Consider the following 16136-nt stretch of genomic DNA (forward strand, 5'->3'; position numbering starts at 1 on the left):
GCTACTACTTAACCATATTGAATGGTTTGTCTAGTGCTACCTTATGGTTGGTACTAATTGGACGTCTGATGAGACATAGGATGGTGGACCTTAACCGGATGGCGGAGGCAATAGCTACACTGATCGAGGCAATGATGAATCAGGCTGCGGAAGACGCTTACATGCGCGCTGAAGAGGCTGCACGTGAGCATCACCAACGACTGATGGCGACTGCAATGTATCAACAAAGAGGAATGAACCAAACCGGAGCTGGGGGACCAATGAGGTCAAGATTCCAAGGCTACAACGGAAGGGAGAGCTACCATCAGTGGGGACCGTATCAGCGTCCCGAGGGAAGAGACTGTATCTCAGGAGCGTATAAACCAACGATTGATGCTACAAGAGGGAAGCCAGTTGGTGACAAAGGTGTGACATGTTTTCGTTGCGGAAAGTTTGGGCATTTTGCTAACAAGTGCTCAGTGATTAGACGGAGATGCTTCAAGTGTAACCGAGAGGGGCATCTAGCTGTGAACTGCAAGACACTCCAGGGGGGAACGTCTGACAGTAAGATGAAAGGGAATGATGCTACCGGAGGGACAGGAAACAAGAGTTCGGGAAAAACAGTGACGTGTTACAGGTGCAGGAAAGTGGGGCACTACAATAACAAGTGTCCAGACGGGGGACCTCTATGCTTCAACTGTGGGGAAAGCGGGCACTATGCCAGTAGGTGCAAGATCAAGGGAAGGCTATGCTTCAATTGCAACCAACCGGGACATTTCTCCAGAGATTGCAAGGCACTCAAGGGCGAATCATCAGGGAATGCTGAGAAAGGAAAACAACTTGCTGCAAAGGAAAGGATTCATACCAAGGAGGGAGCAAGAGCTGAGGAGTTGAACGAGGAAGAACGTGGGAACGATGGTAATATTTTAACTGTTCTCTTATTCTAGAATAACTTACTCTTTTATCTTCGAAACGAGTGTGACGCGCCTAACTTGTATTTACTACTTAGACTATGATCTTATGATTATTATCCCTAGTAGGACCTTATTCGAAGTTGCTCGTGATTTAACTATAGAAGTTACACGAGGTCTAGAATAGCGCGCTGAGTTAGGAAGTTGTTTTACCGATGCGTCGATAAGGAAGCTAGGATCTCAGGGAAATTCCTTATGGGTACGATACGTAGGATTTTAGGGCGTTTAGTTTTGAAGCGGATTCGTTAGAGGATCTTTCGACAAAGGGATTCATTCGACCAAGTGTTTCACCGTGGGGAGCGCCAGTACTTTTAGTCAAGAAGAAAGACGGGAAGTCGAGATTATGTGTGGATTATCGACAACTAAACAAGACAACGGTCAAGAACAGATACCCGTTACCGAGGATAGATGATTTGATGGATCAACTACGAAGGGCTGCTGTATTCTCCAAGATAGACTTGAAGTCAGGCTATCATCAGATCAGGGTGAAGACTGAGGATATACCGAAGACTGCTTTCAGAACACGCTACGGACACTACGAGTACCTAGTGATGCCGTTTGGGGTGACGAATGTACCTGCTGTTTTCATGGATTACATGAACCGCATCTTTCATGAATTCTTAGATCGGTTTGTGGTGGTGTTCATTGATGACATACTGATATATTCGAAGGACGCGAAGGAACATGAAGGACATTTGCGTCAAGTTTTACAAGTGTGAGAGAGAAAAAGCTGTATGCGAACCCTTCCAAGTGTGAATTCTGGCTGGAGGAAGTCAATTTCTTAGGCCATGTTATCTCAAAGGAAGGCATAGTTGTGGACCCAGCAAAAGTAGAGACTGTTTTGGCTTGGGAACAACCGAAGACAGTGACAGAAATCAGAAGTTTTGTGGGTTTAGCTGGATATTATAGACGCTTCATTGAGGGATTTGCCAAGATTGTTGGACCTTTGACTCAACTGACGAGGAAGGATCAACCTTTTGCATGGACTGAGGCGTGTGAATCAAGTTTTTAGACACTGAAGGAACAGTTGATGACGTCACCTGTGCTTATTTTGCCACAACCGGAGGAACCTTATGAGGTCTATTGTGATGCTTCGCATCAAGGCATGGGATGTGTACTGATGAAACATCGGAAGGTGGTGGCTTATGCTTCGAGACAGTTGAAGACTCACGAGAAGAACTACCCGACTCACGATTTGGAGTTAGCTGCAATTGTGTTTTCGCTTAAAATATGGAGGCATTATCTCTATGGTTGTACTTTCACGATATTTAGCGATCACAAAAGTCTTAAATACTTGTTCGATCAGAAGAAGCCGAACATGAGGCAACGAAGATGGATGGAGTTCATCAAGGACTACGAGTTTACGCTGCAATATCACCCTGGGAAGGCAAATGTAGTTGCTGATGCTTTGAGTAGGAAGATGCATGTTTCGTCAATGATGGTTAAAGAGCTAGAGTTGCTGGAACAATTTCGAGATATGAGTTTAGGTGTGACACCGTCTGAGGGAATGTTGAAGTTCGACATGATCAGAATCGCCAGTGGACTGATGGAAGAGATTAGAGAGCGACAATTGCAAAATGCGTTTCTGTTAGAGAAGAGGAACTTAGTAATTCAAGGGAAAGACCCGGAGTTCAAGATAGGAACTGACGATATCCTACGATGCAAAGACAGAGTTTGTGTACCCAACAATCCAGAATTGAGAATGCTAATCATGGATGAAGGACACAAGAGCAAATGGAGCATTCATCCGGGAATGACAAAGATGTATCAAGACTTGAAACTGAATTTTTGGTGGCCGGGAATGAAGAAACAAGTGGCCGAGTATGTTGCTGCATGTTTGACTTGTCAGAAGGCTAAGGTAGAGCATCAAAGACCAGCTGGCATGTTACAGAGGTTAGACGTGCCAGAATGGAAATGGGATAGCATATCCATGGATTTCGTGGTGGCTTTGCCAAGAACACAGAAGCGACTCGATTCGATTTGGGTAATTGTGGATCGTTTAACCAAGTCAGCGCATTTTCTACCAGTGAGAACTACCTACAACGTGGAAAAGTTAGCTGAGATTTATGTGGCGGAGATTGTGAGACAACACGGAGTTCCGACGAGTATTGTGTCTGATCGGGATCCAAAGTTTATTTCGCACTTTTGGGGAGCTCTTCATGATGCGTTAGGAACCAAGCTGAGATTGAGTTCAGCGTATCATCCACAAACTGATGGGCAAACAGAGAGAACTATTTAGTCGCTAGAGGATGTACTACGTGCTTGTGTGTTAGATAACAGAGGAAGCTGGGATGATATTCTGCCATTGATCGAATTTACATACAACAATAGTTTTCATGCGAGCATTGGGATGGCCCCGTATGAAGCTTTGTATGGTCGAAAGTGTAGGACACCGTTGTGTTGGTATCAAGATGGGGAGAGTTTGTTGATTGGGCCAGAATTGCTGCAACAGACGACTGAGAAGGTTAAGCAGATCAGAGAAAATATGAGAGCTTCACAGAGCAGACAGAAGAGTTATGCTGATCAGCGACGTAGAACCCTAGAGTTTAAGAAGGTGATCATGTGTTTCTACGAGTAACTCAGACTACGGGAGCTGGACGAGCTATTAAGTCAAGGAAGCTCACACCAAAATTCATAGGACCTTACCAAATCACTCGACGTGTTGGACCAGTGGCGTATCAGATTGCGTGACCACCGTTTCTTTCCAACATTCATGATGTTTTTTATGTGTCGCAGTTGAGGAAGTACATTCCAGACCCGACTCATGTAATTGAGCCAGACAACGTTGAACTGAAGGATGATTTGACCTTTGAGGCACCGCCAGTGAGTATCGGGGATAGAAGAGTGAAACAGCTGAGAGGGAAGCAGATTGCATTAGTGAAGGTGATATGGAACAACGATACGGGAGACGCTACATGGGAATTGGAAGACAAGATCAAGGAACTGTATCCCGGACTTTTCGCAGATCTCTGAGTTTCGAGGACGAAACTTTCTTTTTGGAGGGGAGTATTGTAAGACCTGGATTTACAGAGCAAGTTTAATTTCCGACTCACGCGTAGAATCAGTGTAAGCGTGACAGGAGTTTGCTGTTTGAGAAAGATTAATGAAGAAGAAAGTTCAGGAATTGCTTGAGGAATGTTTCATAGTTGTTTTAGGAGTTAGTGCGAGTCGTCTGCACACCTGCCTTATGGCGAGAGTGTCCATAATAGGCTAATTTCGCTCTTAAAGCAACGTTTAAGTGAGATTTCAAATACATGGGAAAATAAGAAGTTCTCTTTATTTTTCCTTCGACCAGTGTTTCATTTCGGAACTCTGGACTGTAGGCACGATGGGTTTCACTTCTCGGAAGTCTGACGACGCTAATTTCTTTGCTTCAAAACCCTAAATTCAATCACTGAATGAAGACTTTTTCGATTCGGAGCTTTTAACGAAGTTTCCGTCCGCGTTGCCATATTTGTTTCGATGTTTCCAATCTTTCTTCAGAACGAAGTTTTGTCATCTGACCTTCACAGCAAAAAGTAGTTTTTCGGGACAGATTAACTTACACCGCTTTTGGGAATTTAGAGATCGTTTTTCCCTAATTCTAGAGATTTGTTTTGGGTTCTGGAATTCTGTCGCCAGAATCTCTCTTAGAATTCATCGATGATCGTGATGCAAAAATCGGAATGGCGAAATTTTCATTTTCCCGCGATTTCACCTTCCTATAAATAGTTGAAAAATCAAAATATCTTCCCATTCTACACACTTGAGGCCGCGAATTGAGGAGAGAAAAGAGGAGAGGAGATTTTCGCCGAAACTTGACCGATCTTCGCACAGTTTGTCCCTACTTCAAGGTATCGAGGTAACTAGCTTGATTCTTACCTCTGATCATCGTTTCTACTGTGTTTCTATATCTCTTTCTGTGCTCAAAGTTTCGAGCTTTTCATAAAACTATCCGTTTTTCTTGATTTTTCGTTTGGGTTATCTTCTGTACTTGCCCAAGAGCCTAGAACACTCGCCGTTGTTCGCCGATTTTGATCGAGTTGTCAAGGATCTGAAAAACTGATTAAAAACCCTTTTTGCGCACATTTCGAAACTTTAATGTCGAAAAGTCGCAATCCGACTTCGTGCCTTTAGGATTAGTTGTTACATATGTCGTTAGAAACATCGCTGTCAAATTTGTTTTCCGATGTTTTAACTTTGAGGTTTTGAGCTTTTATTTTGGACCAAAACGCCCCTGAATAGCCGTATTTCGATCCGATCGTCCGAAAATTTTTCCGACAGTTTCTTTGCCTTAGTTTTACCCTAAAACTACCTTGTAATCAGTTTAGATCGAAGAAAAAGAGCCGGAGCTCTTTTCTCTTTATGGCCGAGAGCTTAGTCAAGGGGGGGGGGAGTTTTTCGTTTTCGAAAACTTGTCTTTTCGTACCCGATTGTTGTATTCTGAAGCTTCGATGCTTTGTCTATCGTTAATTCACTGTATTGTGATCGAACTAATCGATTTTGTTTGGATTCTTCTTTGTTTTCTCCGAGGTTCAGTTGAAGGAACTTTGGGTTTCTCAAAGCAACTGTGTGAAGGAAACCTAGACCACGAGGCTGGAGCAACTCGAGGTTAGGGCAACTTACATATTAGATAAGATTGCATGATAGGCGTCGATAAATTCGTCTTATGTATGATTTTGATATTGTTTATGATGATGATTTATTGTTATGATTGTTTTCATAATTTATGATATTGATGTTGTATTGAATTGTGCGTTTTGACGCGACTTCGGAGCGAAGAATCACTGAACTGATTCCTTTTGATTTTTCGGGTTGGATGAACAACCCTAGGAAAGTCCAAACTCAAGGTTTGAGACTTAGCTATCGTTTATATACTTAGACTTTCCCCGGGGGCTACATTTGGTGGGATTTTGGCAAACTTAGAATGAATAGATTCTTGGAAACTAAAGACATCAGGAAACTTAGACTTCGAGAAATAAACTCATAACTTGACTAATCCAATTCGAAATGTTTTCATTAACGAATAAACCATAGGGAATCTCAATCTCAACCTCGTTCCCAAAGCTTCCTGAAGAGCTCCCCAAAAATGTGAAGTAAATTTTGGGTCTCGGTCAGATACGATACTCGTTGGTACCCCATGAAGGCGTACGATTTCAGCTATGTAAATCCCCGACAGTTTCTCCACATTGTAGGTAGTTCTTACCGGTATAAAATGAGCCGACTTGGTTAATCGATCCACTGTTACCCAAATCGAATCATATCCCTTCTGAGTTCTTGGTAACGCTACGACAAAATCCATCGATATGCTGTCCCATTTCCATTCTGGCACATCCAAACTCTGTAGCATTCCTGAAGGTTTTTGATGTTCCACCTTCGCTTTCTGACATGTTAAACACGCAGCTACATACTCGGCCACTTGTCTCTTCATTCCTGGCCACCAAAAATTCATCTTCAAGTCTTGGTACATCTTTTTCATTCCAGGATGAATGCTCAACTTGCTCTTGTGACCTTCGTCCATAATCAATCTCCTCAGATCAGGGTTGTTAGGTACACACACTCTATCCTTACACCGCAGGATATTGTCATTTCCTACCTTGAATTCTGGGTCCTTACCCTGAGTTACCAAGTTCCTCTTCCCGAGTAAAAATTCATCTTGTAACTGTTGATCTTGGATTTCTTCCATCAATCCATTTGCGATCCTAATCATACCGAACTTCAATTTTCCCTCGGATGATCTCACATCTAAACTCAAATCTCGGAATTGTTCCAGCAATTGCAGCTCCTTAATCATCATTGATGAGATATGCATCTTCCTACTCAAGGCGTCATCAACAACATTAGCCTTTCCAGGATGATATTGTAGAGTAAATTCATAATCCTTGATGAATTCCATCCATCTTCGTTGTCTCATATTCAGCTCTTTCTGATCAAACAGATACTTCAAACTCTTATGATCACTGAATATAGTGAAAGTGCATCCATATAAGTAATGCCTCCAAATCTTCAGCGCATATACAATCGCAGCTAATTCCAGGTCATGGGTTGGGTAGTTCTTCTCGTGAGTTTTCAGTTGTCGTGAAGCATAAGCTACAACTTTCCGATGCTGCATCAACACACATCCCAACCCTTGATACGAAGCATCACAATAAACCTCATACAGTTCCTCTGGTTGTGGCAGAACTAACACAGGTGACGTCGTCAAACGTTCCATCATCGTCTGGAAACTCGTTTCACAGGCTTCGGTCCATGCAAAAGGTTGATCCTTCCTCGTAAGTTGAGTCAAAGGTCCAACAATCTTGGCAAAGTTCTCGATGAAACGGCGATAATATCCCGCCAGACCAACAAAACTTCTGACTTCCGTCACAGTCTTTGGCTGTTCCCAAGCCAATACTGTCTCTACCTTTGCTGGATCCACAGCTATACCTTCCTTAGAGATCACATGGCCTAAAAATTTCACTTCTTCAAGCCAAAATTCACACTTGGAAGGGTTAGCATACAGCTTCTTCTCTCTCAACCCTTGCAGAACTTGGCGCAGGTGCTCCTCATGGTCCTTAGCATCCTTTGAATAAATCAGAATATCGTCGATAAACACTACGACGAATCGATCTAAGAATGCATGGAAAGTCCTGTTCATGTAGTCCATAAAGACAGCAGGTGCATTTGTCACTCCAAATGGCATCACTAAATACTCATAGTGTCCATAGCGAGTTCTAAATGCAGTCTTCTGAATATCTTCCGTCTTCACTCTAATTTGATGATAACCCGACTTCAGGTCTATCTTTGAGAATACCGCAGTGTAACACCCCGATTTCCAGGTGTCACTTTAGTAACCAAAAGTAAACTTTACGCGGAAAACAGGTAATTTTTTTTCGTTTGATTCCTTTTAAATCAAGCAATAGAGAAATAAAGACATAACCCCAACACTAACTAACCAATATACAAATATATACACATGTACCACCTCAGCTGCACTCTCCCGTCACGCGCACTCGCAGTGACTCCAAAGTAGTGTGCCCGTAGGCAAATAGTTACAGATCCAGATGTGTGAGTGAGAAAATCATAATTACAAACCACTAGGAGGAAGTCGGCCTCAAAATGGCCTAAGCAAAGACCCCTATGGTCCGACTGACTCACTGTGATCCCTCAGTAAGAGAACCACACAAAAGCCATGCGTCGGGAACCTACCCTGTCCCAAAATATGAATGACGAATCAGAGCTATTACAGTAACAACTAACTCAAAAGGCTCTAACCACCCATAACCCACACTACTATCATCGACCCTCCCTCGAACAGTCATGAAGTCCGGGTCCTCGTCGAAAGCTTCAGTAATAGTCGTTCCGCTCCGGGTCTTTCCCGCACAACGAATCATCACGAACCGGCTGACGGACGCCTGGCAGCAGGCCGACCGCCCAAGCACAAACATACAAACAAAGCCAAGGCGCTAGGGTCAACTTACAGAATACAATAGATATACAATCAACATGCGATAAAAGGGGTATATATATATATGTTGTATATATACATATAAGTTATGCACTGCTTACCCTAAGGTTTATACATAGCATGTTATCAAATCTCTTACACAATTCAGTCATAATAAGATGCATTGTGTGCCAGTGCAGAATATGCTGACACAAATCCGAATAACGTAACTCTGCTTGGCGACGGGACAGAACAACAACGTCACTCTGCTTGGCGACGGAACAAATCAACAACGTCACTCTGCTTGGCGACGGAACAAATCAACGACGTCACTCTGCTTGGCGACGGGACAAACCAACGGTATTGCCACTTATAGGCTGGGCACCTCGAGACGGTCGTAACACTGGCCTCGTGTTTAACCATTTCTGCTCGGGCGTCGCTTATCACCTTTGGCTATAGTCAAGACGATACAAACTCTACATGGTTTGACCATTTCTGCTTGCTATGCCGAACATCAACAGGCACGATGCAACTCTACATGGATGATCGTTACCTCCTGTTGTGCCAGATATAGTCAGGACCGATTCAACTCTGCATGGCTGATCGTTACTTCCTGTTATACCGAAGTACTCTGCTTGGCACTTCATCGCGTATATGCACGTGTGCAATATGATTATCAAAACCAGAGTCAGTGTCGGTCAATACAACACGACTTGGAGTTAGTGTCGGTCAATACAACACAACTCCCACCACAAAACCCACAAACAAAACCCAGAGTCTGTGCCGGTCAATACAACACGACTCGAACAACACTACCAGGAGTACTAGAGTACTCGGTGACTTTCAATCATCACCATAGCTCACCTCAGTGGCTTTCCCCAATTCCAAACTCTCCAAACCCACAACATAAGTCGACTTTTCCCCGCCTTTCGTAAATATTTTCCCCTTCAGTTCTCCTATGCTTAAACGTTAATAAAAATTGTTTCAATTCGAATTAGCCAAGTTATGAGTTTATTTCTCAAAGTCTAAGTTTCCCAAGTCTTTATTTTTCGAAAGCTCCATCATTCTAAGTTTCCAAAAATCAACCACCCAAAATACACTTCCCGGGGAAAGTCTAGGAATTCCAACGAATCCCAACAAATGGCTAAGTCTCAAACCCCACATTTGGACTTGCCTAGGGTTGTTCATCCAACCCGAGATATCAAAGATCACCAGATCAATGAACCTCCACTCCGAAGTTGCGTCGAAACGCTCAATTCAACACATCATCAATATCATAAGTTATGAAAACAATCATAACAACAAATCATCATCATAAACAACATCAGATAAAGCATAAGTCGAATTTATCGACGCCTATCATGCAATCATAGCTAAATATAGCAAGTTGCCCTAACCTCGAGCTGATCTAGCTTCGAAATCACAAGCTCCTTCACTCAAGTGCTCTGAACCTTCCAAAGTTCCTTCAACTGAACCTCGGAGAAAACAAAGCAGAATCCACACAAAATCGATTAGTTCGATCGCAATACAATACATAAACGATAGACAAAGCATCAAAGCTTCAGAATACGACAAACGGGTACGAAAGGACAAGTTTTCGAAAACGAAAAACTCCCCTCCCCTTAGGAAAACCCCACGGCCATAAGGAGAAAAGGGCTTCGGCTCTTTTTCTTCGATCAAATCAGTTTACAAGGTAGTTTTAGGGTAAAACTAAGGCAAAGAAACTGTCAGAACAATTTTCGGACAATCGGGCCGAAATACGACTACGCAGGGGCATTTTGGTCCAAAATAAAGGCTCAAAACTTCAAAGTTATCAGTTCTGAAAACAAATTTGACAGCAACGATCCTCATGATATCCGTGACAACAAATCCTAAAGGCACGAAGTCAGATTAAGTCTTTTCGACAATAAAGTTTCGAAATGTGAGACAAAAAGAGTTTTGAGTCAATTTTTCAGATCCTGGACAACTGAATCGCAATCAGAGTTTACTGACAGAGGTTTTAGACTCAGGGGAACATAAGGAACATAACCCAAGCGAGAAATCAGAGAAATCGGACAATTTTAGAAAAAGCTCAAAACTTAGAGCACAGAAACGACTTCAGAAACTCAGCAGAAACAGAAATCAGAGGCAGGATTCATGATAGTTACCTCGATACCTAGAAGTAGGGACGAACTGCACGAAGATTGGTCAAGTTTTCGCGGAAATCCCCTCCCCCCTTGCTCCCCACGAAATCAGCCACAAATGGAAAGAAAATGAGAGGATTTTGCTTTTTCGCGCTATTTATAGGCGGGTGAAATCGCGGGAAAATGAAAATTTCGCGATTCCGATTTTTGCAGCACGATCACCGAGAAATTCTAAGAGAGATTCTGGCGTCGGAATTCCAGAACTCAAAACAAATATCTAGGATTTGGGAAAAACGATATCGAAAAACTCAAAAGCGGTGTCGGTTAATCTGCCCCGAAAAACTACTTTTTGCTGTGATGCTCAAACGACAAAACTTCCAACTGAAGAAAGATTGGAAACGTCGAAACAAGTCTGGCAACGCGGACGGAATCTTCTTTAGAAGTCCCGAATAGAAAAAGTCTTCATCCATTGCTCGAAAATAGGGTTTCGAAGCAAAGAAATTAGCGTCGGCGGACATCCGAAAAGTGAAACCTATAGTGCGTACAGTCCAGAGTTCCGAAATGAAACGCTGGTCGATGGAAAAATAAAGAGAATCTTTAAATTTTCCCTGAGTTCGAAATCTCACTCAAAACGTTGCTTTAAGAGCGAAATAGCCTATTCTGGACACGCTCGCCCTAAGGCAAGTGTGCAGACGACTCGCACTAACTCCGAAAACAACTACGCAACATTCCTCAAGCAATTCCTGAACTTTCTTCTTCATTAATCTTCCTCAAATGTCAAACTCCTGTCACGCTTACACTGATTCTACGCGTGAGTCGGAAACTAGCTTGTTCTGAAAATCCAGGTCTTACACGCAGCTCCTCGGAGTTGATCCATCAAATCATCAATTCTAGGCAACGGATACCTATTCTTGATGGTTGCTTTGTTAAGTTGTCGGTAATCAACACACAATCTAGACCTTCCATCCTTCTTCTTTACCAATAAAACTGGCGCTCCCCAAGGCCAAACACTTGGACGAATAAATCCTTTAGACAGAAGATCTTCGATCTGAGACTTTAATTCCACTAACTCTGCAGGTGCCATACGATATGGTGCAATCGAAATTGGCCCTGTTCCTGGTACAATGTCAATAGCAAACTCGATGTCGCGGACAGGCGGCAATCCAGGTACATCATCAGGAAATACGTCGGTGAAGTCTCTGACAGTTGGAATACCATCCACATTCGGATTCCCTTTACCCTCTAGGTTCAGCAATGAAGAGTACTCTTGAGATCCCTCGTTCAAAGATACACTGATATGGTTCGCAGATAGATACTCGAAAAGATCCGAGTCAGGAAAAACCACTCTCTTTCGGTTGCAGTCCAAAAGACAATGATAATGAGATAACCAATCCATTCCTAGAATAACATATAAGTTCTTGAGAGTTAAGCATACCAGATTAGCATGAAAGACTCTATCTCTATATGTCACCGGACAGTACATGCATGCAGCATTAGCAAGTAGGGTTTTAGCAGGTGTAGTGACAATAAGATCAAAGCTCAAAGCAGTAACAGGCAGTTTCAGTCTGGTCACGCACTCCCTAGAAATAAACGAATGCGTTGCACCGGAATCGAAAAGTACAGTTAGGAGATTACCGTCAATCTCGCAATTCCCTCTGATCAGACCATCAACTCCTTCAGCCTCTTCTCCATCCATGGTGTAAACTCTTGCTTTGGCGGCAGGACGTTTCCCTCTAGCAGTGTTAACAGACGGTTCAGTCTTGGGTGCCCTACACTGACTGGCAGTGTGCCCAAACTTGTCACAGTTAAAGCACTTAGGCCTCGTGTCTGTGCACGCATTAGCATAGTGCCCCAGCTTTCCGCACTTGAAACAATTTACATTCCTGTTCGTAGCCTGATCTCCAGAACCTCCAGCAGTACCAGTCATAGGTCTGTAAGATCCTGAGATATACCCTCGCCCAGCAGGACGTTGATATGGTTTCTTGTTCTGAAATCTCCCTTTTCCTTGGTAATTCTGAGAACCCGATCTCACTGGTCCCCCAACTCCAGCACGATTCAACCTCCTATTCTTCATCAATTCGACTTCTGTAGCCTTCTCAACAAGCGACTGAAAACGCGTGATTCCCAACGGCCTCACGGAATCCTCAATATCAGCTCTCAGTCCCCTCACAAAGCGCTTGCACATATAGGGTTCATCAACCTGATCACGGAAGAATCGGAAGTGTTTGGCCAAAGATTCTAACTTAGCAGCATATTCCGGAACGGTCATGCTCCCTTGTTTAAGATTCAGAAACTGTGATTCACGCTCATCACGAGCACTGTCAGGAAAATACTTCTCGAGGAATGCAGTCCGGAAAGAATTCCAGTTGATTTCTTCGTGGTTGGCTTCCATCATTCCCCTGGCGCCTCTCCACCAATATTCAGCATCCCCAATCAACAGATAAGTAGCCATGCCAACCTTGGCACCTTCAGCAGTTTGCAACACTCCGAAAATCTTCTCAATTTCCTGGATCCAGAGATCCGCTTTATCGGGGTCTGTACCACCCGAGAACTTGGGTGGGTCTTGTCTCCTGAAATCATTTAATCCCTTATTCTGGTCCAGAGTTATTTCCCTCTGACGCTGATGCTGATCACGTGCTTCCTCAGCTGCACGTCTCAAAGCATTTTCATTTGCTTGGGCAGTCACAACTTGGGCCATAGTGGCCATCATCTCCGCTAACTGGTTAGTGTTCACCATGTTCTGTTAAGTCAAACAAACAGTTAGTACTCATCATAAGATAGCATCTAACATAACTATACAATATGATTAAGCAATAACTTCAATCAATTCTAAGCGAAAAATCGCTTGGCAGACAATCAATTTTTTACTCTTTGCAGAGTCACACAACCTAGCACAGAAGACCTATTCCCCAAAGACTCCCGAAAGACTCGACAAGCTCTGATACCACAAATGTAACACCCCGATTTCGGTGGCGTTACGTTAGTAACCAAAAGAAATTAAAGTGTAAAAATCGTGAATATTTTTTTTTCGATGTATTTATTTTTCCCTTTTAAAATAAGGTCTCGGCAATTCTAAAAAAAACATCGACTAAAAGTAAGCAGAACTAATGTACAATAAATACACTCCCCACAACTAAACAGTAAACCACGTCACGAGTAGCCTCCAGTGATGGAAAGTAGTGCCTAACGGCAAATATGTACAACACCAAAATATAGAGTCAGTATCCTGATATACAGTCCTCCAACCAGAAAGTAGGTCGCCACAAAATACCTCCTAATCCGACCAACTCCCTGTGACTCCCGTCAAGAGAACAACTCAAAAAGCTATAGGTCGGGGACCTACCCTGCCCCAAAATGAGAAAACTGATGATTAGAGCCACGACGCTACTCCTACTCTAAATCCCTACTCTAGGAGTACTACACACCACGCCCAACTACGCATCCTCATGGTCGTCGTCTGAATCGGAATCCAGGACGATCACGTCAACAGCGGCATCGGTCCTCACAGCAGGTACCACGGGTACTTTGCCCGATCCCAAGGCAGCAGCCGCAACGGTGGGTGAGCTGGACTCAGACGAAGCACCTCCTGCCGGCAACTCCTCTGACGGGTCCTCCTCATCCTCAGGCGACGATGGTGGTGGTGGCTCTACAACTCCAGGGCCACAATGCATGCCCGGCGGTAGGTTGAAGCTAACGGTGTGGCGTCTCAAAACTCCTTGCGTCAGGTTCCCAAATCGGTCCTCGTGGTCCTCCATAATACGCCCTGTGTAAATGGCTCGGTGACCTGCGGGGTCTACAACCCACGAGCCCGGGGTCTCTGTGTCAAGCAACTCAAATCTGGTCCCCCCCGTGGGGACGACCATCTCGAACCAGTCGGACATAGACATCATCGGACAAAAAGGGCATACATAGCCCCCCATACACAGGTAACACGCGCAAGGGTCAACTCAAAGAATTACATAATAATACATCCAATAGGCAGAAATTAAATATTAGCCACTTAGGCTTAATTACGGACGTCAACATTATAGTTGCAAAACCTGTCCAATAGACATATATAACATTTGCTGGCATATAACATAAATCAAAACACTGACAGGTAAAAAACACAAACAGCAACTATAATCAGCATGAATGGTGCATGAAATGCATATGCAAAGGAACAAGATGCATTCCGGAGGGATGGGCACTAACGAGTCAGCCCTAACACCAGCCACGGTGGGACCATTTCCGCTCGCGTGTCTCTTATACCAAACAAAGTGTAGTCAGATCAGCAGTAAACCCGCAGGCCTGCCATTTCCGTCTGCTACCAAGAATCACCGCAGTGTTCTTACATGGAAATCCGGGTCTTATGACCATTTGTGGAATCCAACGAGGTCCGGCATCCCACCGTGTATTAACCTCAATGAGTGCATGAATGCAAGTGGTTAGCCAAACAACGTCTCCGACTTATCCTTTAGATAGTCAAATAACAAATCAGCTCATCGAGCGAAAGAGTATCAACAAACCCGAAACTTATTAATTTCTCGGCTTATCCTTTAGATAGCCCAAACAACAAATCAGCTCATCGAGCGAAAGAGTATTAACATACTCGGAAACTCATTAGCTTCCCCAAAACTTGGACTCGGCGACACTTCTCGTTTTCCAAAAAACTAAGATTCATGTCTTAAGCTCTTAATGAAATTTGTAATCATTAATTAAAGGTTTAGAGGTTGTTTAATGTCTTATGAATTTTCCTCGTAAAATAATTTCCGTTTAGTTTTATCTCAAGTCCTATAAGTTCCAAAAGATCCCATAATCCCAGACAATTCCCAGAGAAGGTCTCAATCCGTCAAAACAATGTCAAGGGTCCGAACCTCGGTCCGTCCCATCAAACTTTCTCAAATCTCACCATAAATGTTGGCATAACAGCCAGTTATCCTCACTCTGCCGAATAACAGATATATGTGGTTTTGCATATTCCAAACAGCACAATCCAACAATCACGGCACGTATAACGCATATTGAGAAATAACCATTTAGCACTTAGCATATAGGGCAAATATCACACATCCTAGGCTAACCAGGTAGCATTTAGCATGTGAATCAACTCCAACAGCAATCAAGCAATAAAAGATTATCAATTGTCAGTCGAAGCCTCAGAAAACATTTTCCCAATCAAACACAAACAAGTGCATAAACAATAAATCAAGTCGAATTAGTCGACACCTAAAACATTAGCTAGTATTCAGTGAGAAGCCCTCACCGGTTGGTTTTCCAGCTTGCTTTTCCAAGTTTCCTTCACAATCTTCCTCTGGAACTTCACAAAATTCTTCAAATGATCCTTAGGACAAAACACAGAAATCAAGCACAATGAGTCAGGAACTCAGCAAACAATACGCACGAGGGTTACACGACACATTTCCAACTCCTACATACGACAATCTAACGCGTTAAGACAAGTTTTCGAAAAACCGAAATTCCCTCCCCCCTTAATGGAGCTCTCGGCTACTTTCCCTAATTAGGGGGATCGATTTTTCTTCGATCAAACTTGGTTCCTAGGTTATCATAAGCCGTAACTAAGACGGTACTAAGCTCGGAAAAATTTTCGGATGAAAAACTGTCGCAGGGGTATTTTGGTCATTATTTTCAGCTCAGAATTCCAAAACTGGATTTTCG

The 16136-nt window shown here is 43.3% G+C and overlaps 1 protein-coding gene across 1 annotated transcript in view; it reads right to left on the reverse strand.

Annotated features, from left to right (window-relative positions):
• The window catches only part of LOC130727327 (uncharacterized), a 39653-nt gene extending 27101 nt beyond the window's left edge, over nucleotides 1-12552 (reverse strand). The window contains exons 1-3 of the mRNA XM_057578437.1: nucleotides 12230-12552; nucleotides 11914-12043; nucleotides 11549-11754 (exon numbers count right to left, since the gene is read on the reverse strand). Coding sequence (XP_057434420.1) covers nucleotides 11549-11754; nucleotides 11914-12043; nucleotides 12230-12552 — 659 coding nt within the window. The remainder of the gene's footprint in view (nucleotides 1-11548; nucleotides 11755-11913; nucleotides 12044-12229) is intronic.
• Between the last annotated feature and the right edge of the window lie 3584 nt (nucleotides 12553-16136).

Source organism: Lotus japonicus, unplaced genomic scaffold, assembly GCF_012489685.1.
Source record: "Lotus japonicus ecotype B-129 unplaced genomic scaffold, LjGifu_v1.2 AP022635.2".
In the NCBI taxonomy this organism is placed as follows: domain Eukaryota; kingdom Viridiplantae; phylum Streptophyta; class Magnoliopsida; order Fabales; family Fabaceae; genus Lotus; species Lotus japonicus.